The sequence below is a fragment of the Patagioenas fasciata genome, chromosome 30 (assembly GCF_037038585.1).
Source record: "Patagioenas fasciata isolate bPatFas1 chromosome 30, bPatFas1.hap1, whole genome shotgun sequence".
Taxonomy (NCBI): Eukaryota; Metazoa; Chordata; class Aves; order Columbiformes; family Columbidae; genus Patagioenas; species Patagioenas fasciata.
This window is the reverse complement of record NC_092549.1, coordinates 3,952,631-3,974,206: the sequence shown is the minus strand read 5'-3', so window position 1 is coordinate 3,974,206 and position 21,576 is coordinate 3,952,631. Positions and strand designations below refer to the sequence as shown.

General features: G+C 68.8%; 3 protein-coding genes across 7 annotated transcripts; 2 read left to right on the top strand and 1 right to left on the bottom strand.

Annotated features, from left to right (window-relative positions):
• Positions 1 to 1,369: 1,369 nt before the first annotated feature.
• Positions 1,370 to 13,932, bottom strand: MTX1 (metaxin 1). 4 transcript variants are annotated; one of them, XM_071800378.1, is made up of 11 exons: positions 13,837 to 13,932; positions 7,944 to 8,025; positions 7,629 to 7,703; positions 6,875 to 7,023; positions 3,999 to 4,068; positions 3,017 to 3,096; positions 2,824 to 2,916; positions 2,388 to 2,570; positions 2,195 to 2,271; positions 1,801 to 1,955; positions 1,370 to 1,729 (listed from the first exon to the last, which is right to left on the bottom strand). In XM_071800378.1, the coding sequence occupies exons 4-11, from the start codon at positions 6,908 to 6,910 to the stop codon at positions 1,503 to 1,505; spliced, it is 921 nt and encodes a 306-aa protein (XP_071656479.1). In that variant the 5' UTR covers positions 6,911 to 7,023; positions 7,629 to 7,703; positions 7,944 to 8,025; positions 13,837 to 13,932; the 3' UTR covers positions 1,370 to 1,502. The 4 variants fall into 4 exon arrangements, with proteins under 4 accessions (XP_071656479.1, XP_071656478.1, XP_071656480.1 ...); XM_071800377.1 differs by lacking the exon at positions 13,837 to 13,932 and adding an exon at positions 8,758 to 8,997; XM_071800379.1 differs by lacking the exons at positions 7,629 to 7,703; positions 7,944 to 8,025; positions 13,837 to 13,932 and adding an exon at positions 7,303 to 7,353.
• On the top strand, positions 5,271 to 13,223 carry THBS3 (thrombospondin 3). The gene is made up of 23 exons (XM_065857489.2): positions 5,271 to 5,552; positions 6,626 to 6,832; positions 7,010 to 7,266; positions 7,368 to 7,470; positions 7,648 to 7,674; positions 7,967 to 8,049; positions 8,144 to 8,195; positions 8,275 to 8,423; positions 8,568 to 8,708; positions 8,824 to 8,901; positions 8,992 to 9,144; positions 9,263 to 9,373; positions 9,459 to 9,566; positions 9,738 to 9,897; positions 10,009 to 10,127; positions 10,248 to 10,300; positions 10,501 to 10,694; positions 10,762 to 10,940; positions 11,056 to 11,104; positions 11,287 to 11,483; positions 11,558 to 11,730; positions 12,584 to 12,723; positions 12,925 to 13,223. Exons 1-23 carry the CDS (start codon positions 5,456 to 5,458, stop codon positions 12,981 to 12,983), a joined length of 2,889 nt encoding a protein of 962 aa, XP_065713561.1. The 5' UTR covers positions 5,271 to 5,455; the 3' UTR covers positions 12,984 to 13,223.
• Positions 13,933 to 15,055: 1,123 nt separating the features above from the next.
• MUC1 (mucin 1, cell surface associated) lies at positions 15,056 to 19,931 on the top strand. Of its 2 annotated transcripts, none has more exons than XM_065857869.2 (7): positions 15,056 to 15,703; positions 16,499 to 17,205; positions 17,385 to 17,458; positions 17,560 to 17,702; positions 17,928 to 18,043; positions 18,135 to 18,281; positions 19,488 to 19,931. In XM_065857869.2, the coding sequence occupies exons 1-7, from the start codon at positions 15,403 to 15,405 to the stop codon at positions 19,560 to 19,562; spliced, it is 1,563 nt and encodes a 520-aa protein (XP_065713941.1). In that variant the 5' UTR covers positions 15,056 to 15,402; the 3' UTR covers positions 19,563 to 19,931. The 2 variants fall into 2 exon arrangements, with proteins under 2 accessions (XP_065713941.1, XP_065713940.1); XM_065857868.2 differs by having other exon boundaries at positions 15,057 to 15,703; positions 17,925 to 18,043.
• Positions 19,932 to 21,576: the final 1,645 nt, after the last annotated feature.

Here is a 21,576-nt window from a genome sequence, read left to right as displayed (position 1 = left end):
TTTCTAGAACCTCGCCTGCGCACCCGCTGGTGCTGGTACCTGCTGAGCCCCACGGGCTCCATCCCACCTCTCCACGGGTTCTGTGGGGCACCGCACCGGGGACCCATCACCCCGAGGGGTGGCATCTCTGTCCCCGCTGCCTACAGCAGCATCCCTGAGGCAGGACAGGGACCAGGAGCTGGCAGGGACACGGGGCCGGAGGCCGGGATTGAGCGCAAGGCCCTGACGTCGGCAGCTCTGGCTTCTCCCCCCGGCCGGAGCAGGCGGCCGCGTGCCGCGGTTTCTCCTGCCGAAACAGCCCCCAGCCCCCCCGCCCCGGCTAATGGGAACCGGGAGCGCCGGGCACATACTTCCCGAGTGACGTTATGGGGGGGAACGGGCACGAAGAGGGGGGGCTGCACTGAGTCATCCCCCTCCCAGTGGGGCCCCTCAAACTGGGCCAGCGTGGGGAAGGCTCCGCGGTTGGCCCCGGCGCGGCGCCGCGGCTCCGTGCTGGCAAAACACAGGGGCTCCCCCCAACCATCACACTCATAGGGGACACAGATAGGGGGACACCGGGCAGCCCCCCGGGGGTGTCACACCAGCCGAACAAGCGCGGGCTGTGTGCGCACAGGCCAGCCTGGCCGGACGCCGCTTTTCCATTTACGCGCTCGGGAAGCGGCAGCGGCCAGAGGAGAAACCGCAGCGCCGGGGCCGAGCCCCACGCCGCGTGTCCCCGGGGAGCGGCGCTGCCGGGACACGCGGTACCTGGACGGCCGCCCCACGTCCTCCGCCGCGGCCCCACGTGGCCCCGCTGGCCCGACCGCGGGACGTGCTTTTTGGCAGTGCCAGCTGCGAGGAACTCCCTGTTGCTGGCAAGCGTGGGGGAATGCAAACAGAGCTGTCAGCGCTGGAGGGATTCCTGCTGCAGCGCCGGGCTCCGGGCATCCCTCCCGGGTCGGGGTTGCATCCTGCCCAGGAGCTGCTGGTTGTGCTGCTGGTTGTGCTGCTGGTTGTGCTGCTGGTTGTGCTGCTGGTTCTGGCTGTGCCGCGGCTCTCGGGGACACAGGGCCGGCCACAGAGTGGCCGTGGGGGACACCAGCCCCACGGGACCTGGTGGCTGCTCTGCCCCACAGCTGGGGGGCAAGGATGATGCAGAGGGGAACAGCGGAGGGCTCGCCCCCCCCAGCTGCTGGAAAAGGGATGGGGGGTTCTGCTGAGATGCCCACAGATGCTTTTAGGATGGCAAAGCAGTGGGTGTCCCCTTCACCCTGTCCCCAGAGAGGTGGCAGCAGAGCCGCTGGTGCGGGCAATGGGGCAGCGCTCCAGCTGGGAAACTGGGGCAACTGGGAAGAGCCCTGGGCTTGCTGGGAGGACAGGAGGGTGCAAGTGGAGACCGGGGGAGGTTTATTGGCGCGGCGGAGCGCTGCGATTCCCACCGGGACGCGGAGAGACGCTGCCAGGCTCACGGTGTAAAAACAGTCCCAAGGGAGCAGGGGGAGGAAGGATTGGGCGGCTCTTCCTCACTCCTCCTCCTCCTCCTCCTCCTCCTCCATGGCGATGGGCTGGCGGGCAGCCGGCCCCGCGCTGCCGCGCTGGATGGAGACGATGCCGCTCAGGAAGGCGTAGGCCAGCATGGCCGCCAGCCCCACCACCACCGACAGCAGCTGGTTGCGCCGTTTGTGGGGCTCCTCCTCCGCCTCGCCGCCCTCGGCGCCCACGGGCCGCGGGGCGCCGGCTGGGGGGTCACCTGTGGGCACAGAGCGGGGGTGTGCACGGGGACGGGTCACCGCGGGGCGAGGCGGGGGGGTCCAATCTCACCTCCGTCCCAGGGGAAGTAGAGGCTGAGGATGGAGGTGCAGTAGTTGCACAGGTTCTGCAGGGACTTGAGGTGCTGCTGCAGCTTCCCGTTGGGCAGCTTGGCCTTCAGGAGCGGCGCCAGGCGGCTGAAGACCAAGGCGTCGAGGGAGGCCGGCCTGGGGCACGGAGACAGCGCTGGGGCACCGTCCCTCATCCCGCTGTCACCACCCAAAGCCATGCGGACGCCGCAGTCACCCCCAGCCCATCCTCCTCCAGAGGGTCCTCAGCCGCCCGGTGAGGACGGGGGCAGCAGGACGATCCCATCCCGCGTGTTTGCTGCGGCTTCCCCACACTCTACCACGATTGCCAGGGGCTCTGGTGCCCCCGAGCACCTTTTGGCCCTGCAGCCACCTACGAGTCTCCGAAGAAGAACTTCTGGGAGCCGAGGCGCTGGGACAGGAGCGTCAGGCATTCCCGAGCGTCCCGGTAGAGCTGCGGAAGGACAGAGGGTTATCACCCATCCCGTAGACCAAGGGCAAGGGGTGCTCAGCCGGGGCGAGCCCTGCACCCCACCAAGTACCCACCGTGCCCAGACCACCTCCCCTCACCTCTTTCTCCAGCTTCTCCTCGTCCTCCATGTAGCCATCGCCCCAGAGAAGCTGCAGCCGCTCCACGTGCCGCTTGTGCATGCAGTTGGGCAGGAAGAAGTTGAGCGGGAAGGGGACGGTCTCCGCGTACCACTTGCGCGTGTGCTCCACGTAGTTCTTCGCGTCCACCCAGAACGTGTGGATCTGCAGTGGGGGTACAATCCGTGCCCACCCCACGGCAGGGCTGGCGTCCCCGCAGCACCAAGGTGAAGCCCAGACCCCAGCCCTGGCTGCACGACCGCCCCGGTGCCCCGATCCCTGTGACTGATGCTCCACGTCCCCAGGATTTTGCTGCGTGGTGGGTGCATGCCTGAGCCCACCAGCATCCCACCAAGGGGTGGATTTGGCCACCTCCCCTGTGTCCCCCCATCCAAGATGTTTCCACGGGGATGCTCACCAGCACCGGCAGCAGCTTCTCTTCCAGCAGGGACACGAAAGCCAGCGTGTCCGCTCCTTGCGTGGCCGAGAGGTCGTAGTCGGCGTTATACTTCTGCAATGGCCATGGAATTACAAGGCAATGGCGACAGAGCCCCCTTCTTCTCCCAGCGCCCCCCAGCCTGGGGCAGGGGGTGTCCCTCGCCCCCCCGTACCTGTTTCCTGAGGTGGGTTATGATCTGCTGCGTTTTGGAGATGGTGCCTTTGTCCCGCGTCTTCAGCGCGGGGAGGGACCCTGCGGGCAGGGGGACGGGGGCTGTGGGCGGCGGTGCCACCGGGTGCGGGGGGGCTGTGCTGGGGAGAGGGGACCCCGCGTTTGGTGGAGGGGGCACGAGGCGCAGGTGCGTGTGGCGGGGTGGGGGTGCAGAAAGTGGGGCGGGGGGCACAGTGATGGGCGAGAGGATGAAGCTGTGTGTGATGGGGCAGGGGGGTGCGATGGGTTGGAGGGGGTGAGATGGGGCAGGGGGGTGTGATGGGCTGAGGGGGGTGCAATGGAGTGAGGGGGGAGTGCAGTGGGGTGAGTGCAGTGGGGTGCAATGGGACAAGGAGGATGCAATGGGGTGAGGGGGGAGTGCAGTGGGGTGCAATGGGACAAGGAGGATGCAATGGGGTGAGGGACGAGTGCAGTGGGGTGCAATGGGGTGAGGGGGTGTGATAGGGTGGGAGTGCAATAGGGTGCAATGGGGTGATGGGGAGAGCAGTGGGGTGAGAGAGGAGTGCAATGGGGTGCAATGGGACAAGGAGGATGCAATGGGGTGAGGGACGAGTGCAGTGGGGTGCAATGGGGTGAGGGGGTGGGAGTGCAATAGGGTGCAATGGGGCGAGGGGAATGCAATGGGGTGAGGGAGGAATGCAGTGGGGTGCAATGGGGTGAGAGGGGAGTGCAGTGGGGTGCAATGGGGTGAAGGGGGTGCAGTGGTGCAAGGGATGGGCAACAGCACAAGGTGGGGGGTGCAAAGGGGCGGGGGGTGCGCCACGGAGCAGAGGGGTGCAATGGGGTGCAATGGGGCGATGTGGTCCGCAATGGGGCAGGGGTGCGACGGGGTGGGGGGCACCGGGCGCTCCCGGCGTGCAGCGCTGCGCAGTCCCGGCTGCCGGCCGGTACCGGTATCCCCGGTGCGGGGGGGCGGCCCTTACCGGAGGGGCTCCTCCAGGGGCTGGTGACCCGGTGCACCTTGAGCGGTGCCCCCGTGAACCGCGCGTACGTCTGCAAGAGAGGGGAAGGCGAGCGGGGGCTCGGCCGGACGGGACGCACCGGCCCCGGCCCCGCCGCTCCCCGCCCCGGTCCCGCCGCCGCTCACCAGCACGGCCAAGCAATCGGGGTCCACCGAGGGCAGCCCCCAGCCCCCGGTCCAGCAGAACAGCTCCATGGGCGCCGCCATCTTCCCGCCCGACCCGGAACCACACGGGCCCGGCTCCGCCCGCCCCCACCGCGGGGCGGCACCGGCGGCTCCCGCAGCACCGGCCCCGGGGCGGCTCCGGGGCTCAGCGGACCCTCCGGACGGGGGTGGCTGCGCTTGGCGGGTCCCTGGACCCGCTCCGCGTGTTTCCATGGATTGAAAACAGGGGCGGAGAGAAAACTCTTGCGGTGCGGCTGGGGACCGGCCCCCCCGCTCCGTTACCCGCCGTTACCCGGGGTCGCTGGCGCGCGTTGAGCCGCTGGCGCGGAGCTGGAGCCGGGGGAACGGGGCTGGAGCGCCCCCCCGCCCCCTCCGTTGTTATGGAGCCCGGGGAAACAGGAGTAAACACAACCGGGACACCGCGGGCCGCCCGCCCGCCTTGGCCGGTGCTCAGCGGGAAAACGGCTCGACCGGTCCGAGCATCCCCGGGCTGGCTCCGGTGGCAACGGGCGGGCTCGGGCGCTGCCCGCGGGGCACCGCGCTGCCACCGCCGCCCAGAGCCACGGCGGGGGCTCCAGCGGTGCCGCCGCTCCCCCTCCCCGCAGCCCGGGGCGGAGGGGAAGGAGTTCCCGGGATGAGCTCATGGTGTTGCTCCGGGAGTTGGGCCGGATCCCGGCGCTGATTTATGCTGCTGAGCGCTCTCCAGGCGGGCTGGCTCTCCTCGCTCCTCTCCCGCACCGGGAGCACCGCCTGTCCCGGGGGGTCCGCCTGCCCCGGGGAGCACCGCCCGGCCCGGGGGTTGGCATCTCACCGCGGGGCACTCCTGGCAAAGCATCCCCGCACCCTCGGCTGCCGGTGGCGGTTCCGGGCTCTCCCGGGCTGGGATGCTCCGGCGCTGCTGGGGCGGCTCTAGCTCGCAAGAAGGCGGCCCCAGACTGCCTGACCTCCCGGTGAACCGGTGCCTGCCACACTCAATTTCTGTGAGCGGGAGCTGCGCCAGAGGCGGGCAGTGCCAGGGCGGCCGGTGGGTCGCCCGCAGCCCCGGGCTCGGTGCGCCGCGCCCCGCCCCACCCCGCTCCTCTCCGCCGCCAGGGCTGCGGCCGGGCCGCCGCGGCCGAGCGCCCGCCGGGGTCCCGGGGATGCGCGCCCGTGATTGACGGCTCTTTGTTTCCTCCTCGCCGGCAGCGCCGGCCCCTCCCCGTTCGCGCCACCCCGCCCCGCCGCGCTCCGCTCCGCACCGGCGGCACCGGCGGCATGGGGGTACCGGCGGCCGCGGGGGGCCCGGTGCTCGGTGCGCTGCTGGCGCTGCTCCTGCTGGGCGCCGCCGGGGCGGCTCGTCATGGGCTGCAAGGTAAGGGCTGCTGCCGGGCCGGGCCCCGGGGCGGCGGCGGGGCGGCCCCGACGGGGCGAGGCGGACGGGGCGCCCGGTCCGTTGCGAGCCGAGAGGCGACGGCTGGAGTCCCCCTGGTCCCGGTGCTGCCAGCCAGGGACCCCCGGCCTCGCTCCGCTGCCCCGCTCCCCAGCTTCGGGCGGCTGACAGCGGCTCTGCTCGCCCTGGGAGGTCTGGCACCCGGGCTGCGGACAGCTGGGGACAGAGGGACATTCATCCCCGGAGCTCGGGGCGGCCGCTGGCACCCCCAGGGTCGGCTGTGCCCGGGGGCAGCTCGGGGCAGGGACACACAGCCACACCTGGACAGCGGTCCTGAAGTCGGCTCGGGACGGCGGGAGGTCAGCGGGGGCTCCCGGGGCCGCGGTGCGCGGATGGGGCTTGCGGCGGGACCGGGACTCCTCCCGGTCTGCCCGGTGCGGTTGCACGGAGCAAACGGGCAGCCGTGCAGCGGCGGGACCGGGCTCTCCGTGCTTCCCCGGAGCGCCCCGGGCCGGTGCCGACGGCCGTGCAGACCCTCCAAGGGCTCCCGGTCCCGCTGCGCCTCAACGGGGCGGCCACGGTCTTTGCTTCGCGGCGTCCTCCGGGACCTGGACCGGGGGCGCTCCGCGCTGCCCCCGCAGCTCCGCGCGAGCAGCGTCCCCCCTCCGCTATCTCACGGGGCCGGACCGGTTCTCTCAGCGAACGGGATGCTCAGGGCCGCCCCGCGGGGAAATCCCGGGTGTAGAGTTGGGGAACAGGGCGGGCTCCGGGCCGGGGACCCCGCTGAGCCGCCGGTCCCGCCGGTAGCGGGGGCTCCGCGGGTCGCTCCCGGCGGTGCCGGTGCTGGAGCGCCACCGCGCGGGGCCGCGGCTGGGCGGGGCTCGGAGCTTTCGGGGCTTCCCCGTTCCCCCTCGGCCGGCGTCCCGGTCATCCAGGGCCTCCCCCTTTGCCCTCGGTGGGGTTTTCGGTGGGCCGGGCCGCGGTGCCCCGCACCGGGCATCTCCGGGTTCCTGCGGCTGCCGGGCAGGACGTGACCCCCGCGCTCGCTCCCGCAGTCATTGACCTGCTGATGGTGAGCGAGGCCCGGCAGATGGCCAGCATCACGCACAAGATCCGGATGGAGCTCCTGACCGTCAATGACATTTACCTCCTCTCCACCTTCCGCCTGCCCCCCAAGCAGGGGGGGACCCTCTTTGGCCTCTACTCCAAGAAGGACAACACGAAGTGGCTGGAGGTCTCCGTGGTGGGGAAAATCAACAAAGGTGGGTGCCTGTTGTATGGGGACATGCTGGTTGCAGTCTTACCGTGATGCTCAGGAACAGGGACCAAGTTCCTGCCATCCATGGGGCCCAGTGGGGAGAGCAGTGGGTGCACCTGGGTCCCCAGGGGCTGCTGGTGCTGGAGGAGAGAGGTGACGTCCCCTTCTCGCTCCTCCGCAGTCCTGGTGCGTTACCTGCGGGAAGACAACAAGCTGCACTCGGTCAACCTGCAGCACGCGCAGGTGGCGGACGGGCAGAGCCACAGCATCATCGTGCGCCTGAGCGGGCTGCGCGGGGACATGCTGAGCGTGGAGCTCTACGTCGACTGCAAGCAGATGGACTCCAGCGTGGGGCTGCCCGAGCTGTCCGAGATCCCCCTGGCAGAGGTGGAGTCCATCGAGGTGCGCACGGGGCAGAAGGCGTACCAGAGGATGCAGGTGAGTGTCAGGACCCCCCCGCGGGCTCGCACACACCCCTCCGTGTCCTCAGGGACAGGCAGAGCCCTCCGCGGCTGACTTCATCTCTCCTTGTACGTCAGGGGTTCGTGGAGTCGATGAAGCTGATCCTGGGGGGGTCCATGAGCCGCGTCGGGGCCCTGAGCGAGTGCCCTTTCCAAGGAGATGAGTCCATTCACAGCGCAGGTGACAGCGCATCCGCACCCTGCGCCGAGCAGGGACAACGCAGGGGGCTTATGGGGTCACCCACACGTGCTACGTGTGTGTTGGGGGGAGCACACCCTGACCAGGAGCAGCCACGCAAGGTGACGCTGCTGGGCTTTGGGGTCGGCGGTCAGTAATACCTTGTCTCTCCCCTTGCAGTGACAAGCGTGCTGGCCTCCATCCTGGGTAAGTCCCTTTCTGCTTCCCCCTTTCGCCTGCCAAGGTGATGGAGACATTTGGGGCTCCACAGAGGCAGAAAAGGCCCTGCAGCCTGTCCCAGGGCCCCAGGGTGGGGTGGACTCAGGGACACGGGGTGCGCTGCAGGGGAAGGGTCCTGTGTGGACCAGGGAGGATGAGGAAGGACAGTCAACTGTTTGCCCCCCTGATTTGGTGCTGGGGGGCAGAGCAGCCCCCAGCCAACACCACCAGGATGCTGTGTCTATCCTGGCGCTGACCTTGTCCTTTGTGCTCGTGGCAGGCGAGCAGACCAAGGCGCTGGTCACCCAGCTGACGCTCTTCAACCGGGTCCTGACCGAGCTGCGAGAAGACATTAGGGACCAGGTGAGGCGGTGGGGCAGTGTCGGCTTTCCCTGGGTTGGATTTGCCCGCCGGTAAACTGCACCCCCCTGATGGTCCCCATTCTGCTGCCTCGCAGGTGAAGGAGATGTCTCTGATCCGCAACACCATCATGGAGTGCCAGGTCTGCGGTGAGTGCTGGCAAAGCTCCGCTCCCACCTCGGGGGACCCAGGGACGTCCCATCTCACCCCCTGCCCGGCCCTTCCCAGGTTTCCACGAGCACCGATCCCGCTGCAACCCCAACCCCTGCTTCAGCGGCGTGGACTGCATGGAGACGTACGAGTACCCCGGGTACCGCTGCGGGCCGTGCCCGCCGGGGCTGGAGGGCAACGGCACGCACTGCGCCGACATCAATGAGGTGGGCAGCTCCTGGGCTGGGGTCAGCACGTAATATCCGAGCCACAGAGCATCCACAAGCCGGGGAAGGGCCCTGATGAGACACCCCGGGGTGATGGGCACCCTGATGTGGAGGGTGAAGCCTTTCTCTGTCCCTGTGCCACAGTGCGCTTATGCCAACCCCTGCTTCCCCGGCTCCAAGTGCATCAACACAGCGCCCGGTTTCCGCTGCGAGCCCTGTCCCCGCGGCTATCGGGGCAACACCGTCTCGGGCGTGGGGGCTGACTACGCGAGGGCCAGCAAGCAGGTGAGCGCGATGCCATGGGGTCCCCATTTGGGGTGCCAGGGGACAGCACCTTTCCTGGGCACAGCCGCAGGCAGGGAAAGCTCCTGGGTGACCCTTCCTCCCGCGCTGCTCGCAGGTTTGCACGGATATTGATGAATGCAACGATGGGAACAACGGGGGCTGCGACCCCAACTCCATCTGCACCAACACGCTGGTGAGCGGAGCTGCCCCGCTCCCCTGCCTGGCTCCTGGGGCTGCTCTGCTCCCCGAATCCTGCCCCTGTCCCTCTCTCTCTCTCTCCCAGGGCTCCTACAAGTGTGGTCCATGCAAGTCGGGGTTTGTGGGGAATCAGACGTCCGGCTGCATCCCGCAGAGATCCTGCAGCACTTCCACCTCCAACCCTTGCGACATCAACGGCGTCTGCGTGTTCGAGAGGAACGGTGAAATTTCCTGTGCGGTGAGCGGGGGACAGGAGGCCAGCGAAGCCGGGGGGTGCAGAGGCATCACCAGGGGCAGCGGTTGCTCCTTCCAGGGCCTTTCCCCGCTTCCCTGCCCCTGATCTCTTCTTTTTCCAGTGCAACGTGGGCTGGGCTGGCAACGGCAACGTGTGTGGGCAAGACACAGACCTTGACGGCTACCCGGACGAGCCCCTGCCCTGCATCGATAACAACAAGCACTGCAAGCAGGTGGGTGTTCTGGAGGGGGGGCAGCATCCTCGGGGTGCTGGGCTGTGTGTCTCCTCCCCATCTCTAATGCCGTCGGTGCCTGCAGGACAACTGCCGTCTGACACCGAACTCGGGGCAGGAGGATGCCGACAATGACGGCATCGGGGACCAGTGTGACGATGACGCCGATGGTGATGGCATCAAGAATGTGGAGGTGGCTGTGCTTGGAGGGTGGGATGTGATGGGCAGAGGGCTTCTCGCTTTGGCTTGGTGACCAGTCCCTCGAGATACTTCTCCTGGCTCTGGGATGTGTTGCCGGGTGTGCCGGAGGAGCTGCGGGACTGTGGCCACCGCAGCACAGGCATTTCTGTCCCCTTCCCCGCAGGACAACTGCCGGCTCTTCCCCAACAAGGACCAGCAGAACTCAGACACCGACTCCTTCGGGGACGCCTGTGACAACTGCCCCAACGTGCCCAATAACGACCAGCGGGACACGGACAGCAATGGCGAGGGGGACGCTTGCGATAATGACATCGATGGGGACGGTGAGCGGCTCTCGGGTGCCTGCGCGGGGCCGGGGGTGCTCGTGGAGCCGGGATGCTGTCACACCGGGCTGGAGGGGATGGTGAGGACATCACCCCACGCTGTCCTTGCAGGGATTCCCAACATGCTGGATAACTGCCCCAAGGTGCCCAACCCTCTGCAAACGGACCGGGACGAGGATGGCGTTGGGGACGCCTGTGACAGTTGCCCTGAAATGAGCAACCCCACTCAGGTATGGCTGGGGCTGGGCTGGGGAGGGGGCGTGGATGGGGACATGGGGGGGTTCTCCTGTGCACGGCTGGGCCCCCTCGCCCTGGGGTGTCCGCTGAACTAGGGCTCTGGTCTCCTCCAGACAGATATGGACAGTGACCTGGTAGGAGACACCTGTGACACCAACGAGGACAGGTGGGGACTGTTCTGCTGCGGCGTCACATCCCCATCCCTTCCTGTCCTATTCCTTGGGGCTGAGCTGAGTTCCCGGCTTGGGGGCCCGGGAGGAGGGACGATGGGGTCTTCAGGGTCAGGAGGGTGCTGGGACACAGTCTTGGGACACAGGGACACGTCCCTTGTTTGTGGCACCGCTCTGACCCTGTCCTTGCTCCCAGTGATGGGGACGGGCATCAGGACACCAAGGACAACTGCGCCGAGATCCCCAACAGCTCCCAGCTGGACTCGGACAACGATGGGCTGGGGGATGACTGTGACAACGACGATGACAACGATGGCATCCCCGACTACGTGGCGCCCGGCCCAGACAACTGCCGCCTCATCCCGAACCCCAACCAGAAGGACTCGGATGGTGAGCACCGGGTAGGGGGCAGAGCCGCGGGGGCTCAGCCCGGCCCTGACCGGGTGCGTGTCCCCAGGGAACGGCGTGGGTGACGTGTGCGAGGAGGACTTCGACAACGACACGGTGGTGGACCAGCTGGACGTGTGCCCCGAGAGCGCCGAGGTGACGCTGACCGACTTCCGCGCCTACCAGACCGTCATCCTCGACCCCGAGGGGGACGCCCAGATCGATCCCAACTGGGTCGTCCTCAACCAGGTGTGGGTGCTGCCCCCCGTGTTTCTGGGGACTGTGCTATTGGGGTGGGAGCAGAGGGGGACAGGGAGGTCCCCGGGGGTGCTGGGGACACCCCTCACCCAGCTGTCACCCACAGGGCATGGAGATCGTGCAGACCATGAACAGTGACCCCGGGCTGGCTGTTGGTAAGAGATACTCTCCCACCTGCAGACGGCACAGGGCAGCCCCCCTACTCCTGTCCCCTGCGCTGAGGGGGTGACAGCCGGTTCTTTGTCCCACAAAGGGGTGAAGGGTGGGCTGGAGGGAGCTGGGGTGCAGGGTCCCGTGCAGGGCGAGAAGGTTTCTCGCAGCGTTTCCCCACCCGTAGGCTACACGGCCTTCAACGGGGTGGACTTCGAGGGCACTTTCCACGTCAACACCGTCACTGACGATGACTACGCCGGCTTCATCTTCAGCTACCAGGACAGCGCCAGCTTCTACGTGGTGATGTGGAAGCAAACGGAGCAGACGTACTGGCAGGCCACCCCGTTCCGCGCCGTGGCTGAGCCGGGGCTGCAGCTCAAGGTGGGTGCTGATCACCCCATGGTCTGGCTCGGGCCCCCCACGTCGGGTCCCCCTGACGCCCCGTGCACCCCCAGGCAGTGAAATCCTCAACGGGCCCCGGGGAGCACCTGCGCAACGCGCTGTGGCACACGGGCCACACGCCCGACCACGTCCGCCTGCTCTGGAAGGACCCGCGCAACGTGGGCTGGCGGGACAAGACGTCCTACCGCTGGCACCTGGCCCACCGGCCCCAGGTGGGCTACATCAGGTGAGCGGGGGCCGGGGTGGGGGCCATGGAGTATGGGGAGGATGGTGGCGGTTGGGTGGGGGTACGGCCAGGGTGGGACCACACCAGTGGGGGATGCGGTTGCTGAGATGCAGGTCCCCCTCAGTGGGGATGATGCCACCAGCCCTGGTGTGGTACAGCCCTGGGGGAGAGGACGCTGGTTGGGGAAGGGTCCGGCCCCGGTGGGACCACCCCAGAGGGGGGACACCAGCCGTGGGGAGGGGTCCAGCCCCGGGGAGGGGTCCAACCCCGGTGGGACCACCCCAGAGGGGGACACCGGCCATGGGGAAGGGTCCAGCCCTGGTGGGACCACCCCAGAGGGGGACACCGGCCATGGGGAAGGGTCCAGCCCCGGTGGGACCACCCCAGAGCGGGGATGCCGGCCGTGGGGAGGGATCCAGCCCCGACGGGACCACCCCAGAGGGGGGACGCCGGCCGTGGGGAGGGGTCCAGCGCCGGGTGCGGCCTCGGGAGCGTTTCCCCTTTAAGGATCCCGTCGGGGCGGCAGTGACGGTTGGGGGGGGCTCCGCGGGCCGGGCCCGTCCGCCCCGCCGGGCCCCCGCGGCCATTGTCCCGTCGCCATGGCGACCCCGCCGGCCGCCGGCGCCTTTCACATGCAAAACGCCCCACAAAAGCGGCAGGGCCGGGACGGGGGCGGCGCGGGGGGCTCCATCCCGGCCACGGCGCGGGGGGGGCTCGGCCCGGGGGTCCAACCCCGGCGGGATGCCCCGTTCCCAGCCCGGTGCCCCCTCCCATCCTCGGGACGGGATGCCCGGTGCTGACCCCGGTCCCCCGCTGACCCCCCCCGGGTCGGGCCGTTTTCCTCCCCCCGCAGGGTGCGGCTGTACGAGGGCCCGCAGCTGGTGGCTGATTCCGGGGTGATCATCGACACCACCATGCGCGGGGGGCGGCTGGGGGTCTTCTGCTTCTCCCAGGAGAACATCATCTGGTCCAACCTGCAGTACCGCTGCAACGGTGAGCACCGGGAACCCCCCCGCGGGGACACCGGGCCGCCCCGCACCGGGCCGGGGGCTCATGGAGCATCTTCCCCCGTCGCCACTTCTGCGGGGGTCGGTCCGTCGATCCTCGGCCGGGGACTTGGGGGGGCTTTCTTGCTTTACCAGGGCTTGGCCCCTCCCCGGTTATTGACGCCCCCACCCCGTTCTCGCCCCGCAGACACGATCCCCACCGACTTCGAGCCCTTCCGCCGGTTCCTGCTGGAGGGACGCGAGTGAGCGGCCGTGCCCGGTCCGGACCCCCCCGGCCCCCCCGCACCAGCGGCACCCAAGGGCGCTCCGAGCCCTGCAGCTCCTCCCGGCCGGGCCCCCCTCCCGGCCCCCCGCGGACTTTGCACTGCCGGTAACCGGCGCCTGCGGCCGGCAACGGGGCGGGTGGCGGGGCTGCCCCCCCCGCCCTGCTGCCCGGTACTGCGGTCCCTGCCCGAAGTCTGGCCATAAAGTTTTAAGTGTTTTCTAGCCTGCGCGCCCGGTTCCTAAGGGGGGTCCCGCCCTCCCCGTGCTCTCGGCTCCGTCCTTCACCGTCCTCCCGGTGGTCGTCGCGGTGGTGGGGGGTGGAGCCCGCTGCCCGGGCCGGTCCCACCGGCGGAGCCCGGGGCGGCGGGAGGCCGGGACGAGTGCAATATTGGTAGGCGAGAGCACAACACTGCACCGCATCCCGTCCCTCCCGCCGCCCCGGAGGGAGCGGAGCCGCCGCCGCTCGGGCCGTTCCGTGGGAACTGCGCGGTGCGCGCCGAGCCCCGGCGGCAGTGCCCGGTCGCCATGGCAACGGGTGTCCCGGCAACGCGGCGGAATGTGCCCCCCCCCACCATCCCAACTCCCGCCCCGCCCCGGAGAGCGCGGGGCCGGCACCGGCACCGGCCCGGCCCCCCTGCCCCGCGGCGGCGACAATGGGCGCGGCGGCCCCGGTCCCCCTCTCTTAAAAGGGCAACGCGGCGGCCGCCCCGCTCGGTGCCGCTGCCCGGGCGAGCATTGTCCGTTCCCCGTTCTCTCCCCGGGGCTGCAGTGGAAATGAGGCGGGCGCTGCTCGTGGGGGGGTTACCGGGGGAATCACGGAGGCGCTTGGGCGCACCTGTGCGGTACCGGGGGAGCAGGTGGAATCACCGCTCGGTACCGAGCTCCTCCCGTCCGAAGGGTGCGCGGCGAGGCGAGGCGGGGCGGGGCGGGGCTCGCTCCGACCCCCCCCGGTTGCGAGGCCCCGCTCCCGGTGCCGCTCGGATCGCGGGGTAAGCGCTGGGGTTGGCACCGCACCCGCCAGGGGGCGCCGCAGCTCGGGCGGGAGCGCGCGCGGGGCGCGGCCGCGCGTGCACGGGCCGTGGGTCCGGACCGACCTCCCCCCGCGCCCGGGGACCCTCCCGGTCCCGCTCAACCCCGCGGACACGCGTGGGTGCCGGGTGCGGCTCCCCAGCCCGGTGCCGGTGGCCCGGGGGTGTTGCCGCGGGAGGGCGGGTGCTGGGGTGTCCTCGGGGGACGCTGTTCTGCGTGTCCGGCCCCTTCCTGTCCCTCAGCTCCCCCACGCAGCGTGTTTTTTGGTGGGTTTCTGCTACGGGGAGTATTGCAGACCTTAAACCGCGGCTTTGAGCAGGATGGGGGGGCTCTTGGGGACACAGGCCGGGGGCTGCATCACCGGTGTGGAACGGCAGCCGGGATCCCGGGTGGGCACGGGGAGCAGAACGTGGCGGGTGCAGGAGGATGCGGTAAAGTGAACAAGAGCGGCGGGTACACCCGTCACAGTGCGTGGGAGCTGCGCTTCCCCACGGCTGGGGGCCTTTGGGGAGGTCATATTGACCCGGAGCTGCCTGCTTGTGTTCCTCTTGCCCAGCACCAAAACTCCGCACCCACTGGGGCACTGGGTGCAGCTGGGTCCCGTTGTGCCCACGCTGACACCCGTGCTGCCCGTCCCCGCCTCACCGAGGGTCCCCTCCCCTCTGCTCCCTCGGAACCCCCCTGCACGGCTGGGGTGGCAGTTCAGCTCCATCCGGCCAGGATGCCGGACTCGGGGGGCCCCTGCCAAGCCCTCCCGAGGAATTGGGGCCCTCCCCAGGAATCGGGGCTCTGCTGCAGGGCAGGGAGGGACCGGAACGGCCGCTGTCCGGCCGTGCCAGGAGCACGTGTCACCGGGGAGGACGGGGGCTCCACGCCCTGGCATGGGTGGCACCTGCTACCTCCGGGCTGGAGCATCAGCATCCAGCTCGGCGCTGGGCATCAGCTGGGGCTGGGGCCACCTCCTTAGTGGGAAGGGGGTCTTGTGGCTGGGGGGAGGCCTGGGATCTGCTTACTGGGGTGTACTGGGATTTTGTGGGGCCCTGGGCCCCACCTGCGTAAGCATTTCGGGGGGGGGATCACTGGTGTTTATTTGAGTGTAGGGCGAGGCGGTGGCCGGCCGGTAATGATTAACCACAGGCTGAGCTGGAGAATGAGGCCCCCCCGAGGGAGGGGCTGGGGGGCTCCGTGCTCCCCCCCAAATCCTGGCTGAAGGCTCAGCCTGCAGGGGGGGCACATTCTGCCCCTCACCCCTGCCCAGGGCCACCCAGCTGCTGTCCCTTCCCTACGCCCCCCAAAGCTGTCCCCACCCATGGCTCAGTGACGCTACCGGCAGTGTCCCCCCCAAGCCGGGGGAGCACGAGGGACCCCACCCATGGGGAAGGATGCTGCAGGTGCCCCGTTAAGGAGGCGGCGCCCCCGTGCCATGCGCCAAGCGGGGCGGAAGGACCCCCCCGTCCCGGGGCCAGCGGTGGGGTGGGGCCTCCCCACCTGCGCCAGGTGTTCTATAAAGCTCCCGCCGCTGCCGAGCCGCCACTTCCCGCGCCCCGGATCACAGCGCGCGCCCCCGGTAACGGGAGAGCGGCCACCGCAGAGCCCCCACAGGCACCCGGACCCCCCCGGGATGACCCCCATGGCGTTCACCACCCTCCTGCTGGCGCTGGCGCTGGGTGCAGGTGAGGGACAGGGACCGGCGGGACCCCACGCTGGGATTTGGGCTAGCGGGGAGGTGACGGGGCAAGCGGACAGGAGGGGGCTCCCCTGGGCTTTCTGAGCTGGGACTGGGGGACACCAGAGCTGGTGGCACACAGGTGGCAGGGACATTGCCGTCTTCTATGGTCCGGTCCTGGGGTGCAGAATGACAGGGCTGATTGTCCCCAGCAAAGCCACAACCTGGGGACTTTGTGGTGGCCGTGGCTCTTTTTGGCCATGTCTGAGGGGATTGTCCGGGGCCGGGCAGCTGGGCTGTGCCAGGGCCAGCCGGAGCGCGCTGCGCCTGGGGCTCGCAGCCCGGTATGCAGGTGTGTCCCGGCGGAGCTGTTCGGACCCCGGGCTCTCCTCCAGCACCGCGGCACCCGCTGGGAAAGCGCCCGGAGCCGCCCGCGCTGGCCGGCAGCCCAGCCGTGCGGGTCCGGGGGGGTGCGAGTGGCACCCACCCTCCCAACCCAGCCCTCCGTGGGTGTTATCGGGGTGGGGGGTTCTGGCTGAGCCCCCCAGCCTGGCAGGGCCCCTCAGGGGGATTGGCATGGAGCCGGTGCCAGCTTCCCGGGTGGCACCGCCCAGACCCATGTGTGCCCAGCACAAGCCCCACTTGTGGGGTATTCCCGAGGGTCTTGGCCTCGTGGAGGTGCTGGTGATTGGGTCCCGGTGCTTCTCGGTGCCTCGTGGCATCCAGCCAAAGAGCCACATTGCGGAAAAGCTTCCCAAAACGGTGCTGCGGCCCCAGCTGCCAACTCCGGTGTTGCCTCTAGGCACGCGTGCCGTAAACGCCGCCGAGACCACCACCACCGACACCACCACCACCGACACCACCACCACCGACACCACCACCACTGACACCACCACCACCGACACCACCACCACGGAGACGACCACCACGCCCACGACCGCTGCTCCCAACGTCACTATCGTCTCCAAAACCACAATCGACAACGGGACCCAAACCTCCATCTCCTTCCACGCCACGGTCGTCCCCACCACAGGCAACACCACCGGTTTCCAGTCCAGCAATGGCTCCACAGACAAGGTCACGGCCAAGAGCACCGCGCTGCCCACCTCTGCCAACAGCACCGCCAACAGCAATGGCTGGATCCCCGTTTCTAACACCAGCACACCCCGGAGCAGCTCGGTGGTCCCCACCTTCCCCACGGGCACTAGCACAGGGATCCCCATCACCAGCGCCCAAGGCAACGGGAGCAGCAGCGCCCAGGTTGCCCCCACCCAGCAAACCGCTGTCACCGCTCAGGGCAGCACGGCTGCCAGCCAAACCCCAACGGCTGTGCCGGGCAGCAGCAGCGGCCCCAACCCCAGCAAAACCTCAGCTCTGCTTCCCACCACCGTCCAGCTGCTCGTCCCCGTCTCCCTGTCCTTCCGCATCCTCAACAGGAGCTTCAACGAGAGCCTGCAGGACCCCACGTCCAGCGATTACCGGAGCCTGAGCTACAGTGTCCTGGCCATGGTGAGTCCCGGGTGCGCTGGGCCAGCAAACCTCCCAGGCTGTACTGGGAAGGAGCCACCTCCCATTAGGGCTCCCCATTACAGTATCCGCTCCAGCAAGGGGATGTGACAAGGGGACGGGGTGTCCTTGGAGGGGGTGTCTGCTGGGGACGTGGCCGTCACCCCTGCGTCTCATTGCAGTTTGAATCCGTGTTTGGCTGCACCAGCTGCGCGCTCCGGCAGAGCTACAAGGGCTGCAGCGAGCTCCGCTTCAGGTGAGCGGGTGGGTGGCTCTGGTGACAGATGTCCCGGCGGGGTGACCGGAGCCCCTGGGGGGGCCGGCGAGCCAGGCGCTGATGTCCCCTGTTCCTGGCAGCCCAGGCTCGGTGCGGACACAGTCCACCCTCGTGTTCGGGCACGGCGAGGGCACCGTCACCAGCGACACCGTGGAGCAGCAGCTGAGGAATAGCCTGGACCAGGACGGCTTCATCGGGGACCTGCAGCTGGTCGACATCCAGAGTGAGCCGGAGCTTTGGGATGGGGGGTGAGGGGGGTCGGAGCCCCATGGAGGGGTCTGGGGGGTCTGCAAGTGCTATCGCACCACACCGTCCCTCCTTGGCGCTGGGGTGGGCCCAGAACCGGCTGTTTCCCAGTGGTGGGCAGCACTGCCCCCCCGTCCTGCGGGTGTCTCGGGGCTGTTTGTCCCACCCTTGTGGCACAGCCGCGTCTCCGGTCCTCCAGCAGGCACTGTGGTGGTGATGTCCCCAGCACCGGTGTCCGCGGTCCCAGACTGGGCCATTGCTCTGCTGGTCCTGGTGTCCATCCTGCTGCTGCTGAGCATCCTCACCTGCTTCCTCATGGTGAGCCCCCTGTCCCCTCCCGGCTCCTCCAGGTGTGTCCCCTGTCCCCATTCCACGCCATCAGCCCCTGACCCCTTCCCTCACCCCCCAGACCACCTGCACCTGCCGCCGGAAAAGCCGCGGGAAGCTGGACCTGCTCAGCACCAAGGATTCCTACAACCCCATGGCCGAGTACCCACCGTACCAGAGCCACGGCCGCTACGCGCCGCCCACCGGCAAACCCAACCCCTACAGCCAGGTGAGACCCCCGTGTCACCGGCCCCGGGGGGCGCTTGTGCCTGGTGTCCCGGCTGCTGCAGGGGACGGTGCTTGGGTGCAGGGGACGGTGCTTTGGTGCAGGGGACGGTGCCTTGGGTGCAGGGGAAGGTGCTTTGGGTGCAGGGGACGGTGCTTTGGTGCAGGAGAAGGTGCCTTGGGTGCAGGGGATGGTGCCTTGGGTGCAGGGGAAGGTGCTTTGGGTGCAGGGGACGGTGCTTTGGTGCAGGAGAAGGTGCCTTGGGTGCAGGGGATGGTGCCTTGGGTGCAGGGGACGGTGCCTTGGGTGCAGGGGACAGTGCTTTGGGTGCAGAGGAAGGTGCCTTGGATGCAGGGGACGGTGCTTTGGGTGAAGGGGACGGTGCCTTGGGTGCAGGGGACGGTGCTTTGGTGCAGGAGAAGGTGCCTTGGGTGCAGGAGAAGGTGCCTTGGGTGCAGGGGATGGTGCTTTGGTGCAGGGGACGGTGCTTTGGGTGCAGGGGACGGTGCTTTGGTGCAGGAGAAGGTGCCTTGGGTGCAGGAGCAGGTGTTTCTGGTAGCTGGGCAGGCCCCTTGCCCCGTGGGTTAATGGCTAACGGAGCCAGTGGGGCAGGGGACAGGTGGCCCTGGGTGCCGGTCCCACACCGGTCCCCTCCCGGCCGTGTCACATTCACGCCTGGATGGAGCGCGGTGCTGAGCGCTCGGCCGGCGCTGGCAGACCCGGCCCGGCTCCGGGGGCCGCCCATGACCTTGGGCAGCTGCTCCCCCTTTTCCCGGGGTTAGAACGGGGGGGTGCAGCCGGAACTTGGTGGGGGGGTGATCCCCAAATCCTCCCCCCCCCCCCGAAAATGCAGCTGTGCCATCCAGAGCTGCCGCGCACACCAAGTCGCGGCTCCACGGGCAAGGTGGCGCTTTGGGGGGTGTCCACGCCCCACCCGGTGCGCTGCACCCCTCCGTGTGCCGGTGCTGTGGGCGGGGGCCGCATCCAGCTGCTTGGCTCCGTGTGAAGCTGCTCACCCTGTTCAAATACCAGGGGCCTGGGTAAATATTTGCCTTAGGTCTTGTTGGGCGAGCTTATCACCCAGGAAGAGAGAACATGGTCAGGGACTTTTCGGGGGGGGCTCGGGGTGCCCGTGGTTGGGCACAGCGGGGAACCCACGGTGGGGGTGTTTGGGATGGCTCTGACACCCCCTCCGCTATCCCACCCCAGGTAGCCGGTAGCAATGGCGGTGGGACCGGTACCTTCACCTACACCAACCCTTCCACCGGCTCCGACAACCTCTGAGGAAGCACTGGGAGGGGAAGGGGCAGCCACAGCCCCTGGTTCTTTGGGGGGGGGTCACACAGCACCGGCCCCCATGCGTCCCCCCCGGCGCCGCTCGGCCCCTCGCCGCGGGCAGCGGGAGCCGGACGGTTCTGGAGCAGCCGGATTCGTGCGCATGACAGAACTGGATGAACAAAGAATGGGGGGGGGGGACAAGGGCTCGTGCCCCCTGCGCTCGCCCCGGGGATTCCGATTCCACCGCTCTTTTCTGTGTTGTGATGGTATTTTGTAGCAGTATCGATCTTGGGGGGCCGGCACCGGGCGCGGCGGGCGCTGGGTCTGCGCCCGGGCTGTATTTATCGCATTGCACAATAAACGGGTGAGCGCGGGCGGGTGCTGTGTCCCACGGGGCTGTGGTGACACTGGGTGACAGCGGGTGGCCCGTGGGGTGTCCCCAGTGTGGTTGTCACCCAGGCGGGTGGTCTTGGCTCTGGGGGGGGGACGGGGACACTCTTGTTCCTCAAGCTTGGGTTTGTGCTGGGGTTATTTGTCACTTGCTGGTGTTGCACCTACAATCAGTGGCCACATCCCCTGTGTCTCTGTCCCCTGTGTCCCTGTCCCCTGTGTCCCCATCCTGTGCGTCCCCATCCCCTGTATCCCAGCCCTCCATCCCCGTCCCTGCGTCCCCATCCCCTGCGTCCCCATCCCCTGCGTCCCCATCCCCTGCGTCCCCATCTCCTGCGTCCCCATCCCCTGCGTCCTCAACCCTGTGTCCTCATCCCCTGCATCCCAATCCTCCATCCCCGTCCCCTGCGTCCCCGTCCCCTGCGTCCCCATCCTCTGCGTCCCCATTCCCTCCGTCCCCATCCCCTGCGTCCCCATCCCCTGCGTCCTCAACCCTGCGTCCCCATCCCCTGCGTTCCCATCCCCTGCATCCCAACCCTCCATCCCCGTCCCCTGCGTCCCCATCCCCTGTGTCCCCATCCCTGCACCCCACCCACTGCATCCCCTTCCCCTCCATCTCCATCCCTTGCTTCCCCTGCATCCCCATGCCCTCCATCCCCATCGTGCATCCCCGTCCCCTGCATCCCCATCCCATGCACCCCCATCATGTGTCCCTGTGCCCTGCGTCCCCACCCCATGTCCCCATCCCGTGTCCCTCGGGTGTGACCACGTCCTGCCAGTCCCTCTCGCTCCCATCCCGTGCTGTCTCATGAGCAAACACGTCTCGTTCAACACAACCGTTTGTCCCATGATAGCACAGAAAGGTGCCGACAGTGCCATAAACCCGTGGGCAAGTCCCCTAAGGGCTGCGTGTTTGTTGGTGACACACGCGGCCGTGTCCCGGGCGCTGGGAGGGTTTCTGGCAGTGGGTGAAAAAGCAGCAAAACAAGGAAACGAAACTTCCGCCCAGTAAAGGTGGCGTGAGCGCAGGCACGGAGCCAGCGCCTGTGCCAGGAACCAGCCCCGGCACCGCATGTGTGCCTGGAGGGGCTTTGGCCACCGAACATGGGGTCTGGGGGGGACGTGGCCACACCGGGTGCCGCGGGGATCCCAGGAGGTGCCAGGGCCACACCAGAGTGTGAATGAGGGGCTGGGGGGGCTGCCCAGTGACAGGAGGTGACACAAACCCCAGAGGTGGCCGCGGTTTGGGTGGAGGGGTCCTCTATTTGCTTTGGGGTGCGCCAGGGAGGGGAGGATGGAAATCAGGGCAGGAGCTGGGCAGGGAGGGGTCTGTGTCACAGTGTCACGGTGTCACAGTGTCACAGTGTCACAGCGTCACAGTGTCACATCCCACCCCCCCGAGCCATGGTGCTGCTGCCACACCAGGTTGGGCAGGGCTGTGTTTGTCCCCCCCACCCCACCCCAGCCCTGGGCAGGGCCCCCAGGAATCGAAACCAGCGCCCGGGTTGGGTCCCTGCAAAGAGCCGCCTGTCTGCAGGGACCCAACCCGGCCACCGCACACCCCCGGCTCCCAACGGAGCACCCGGTGTCACCCGGTGACGGGAACCAGTGTGGGGTGGGGGGGCCCCAC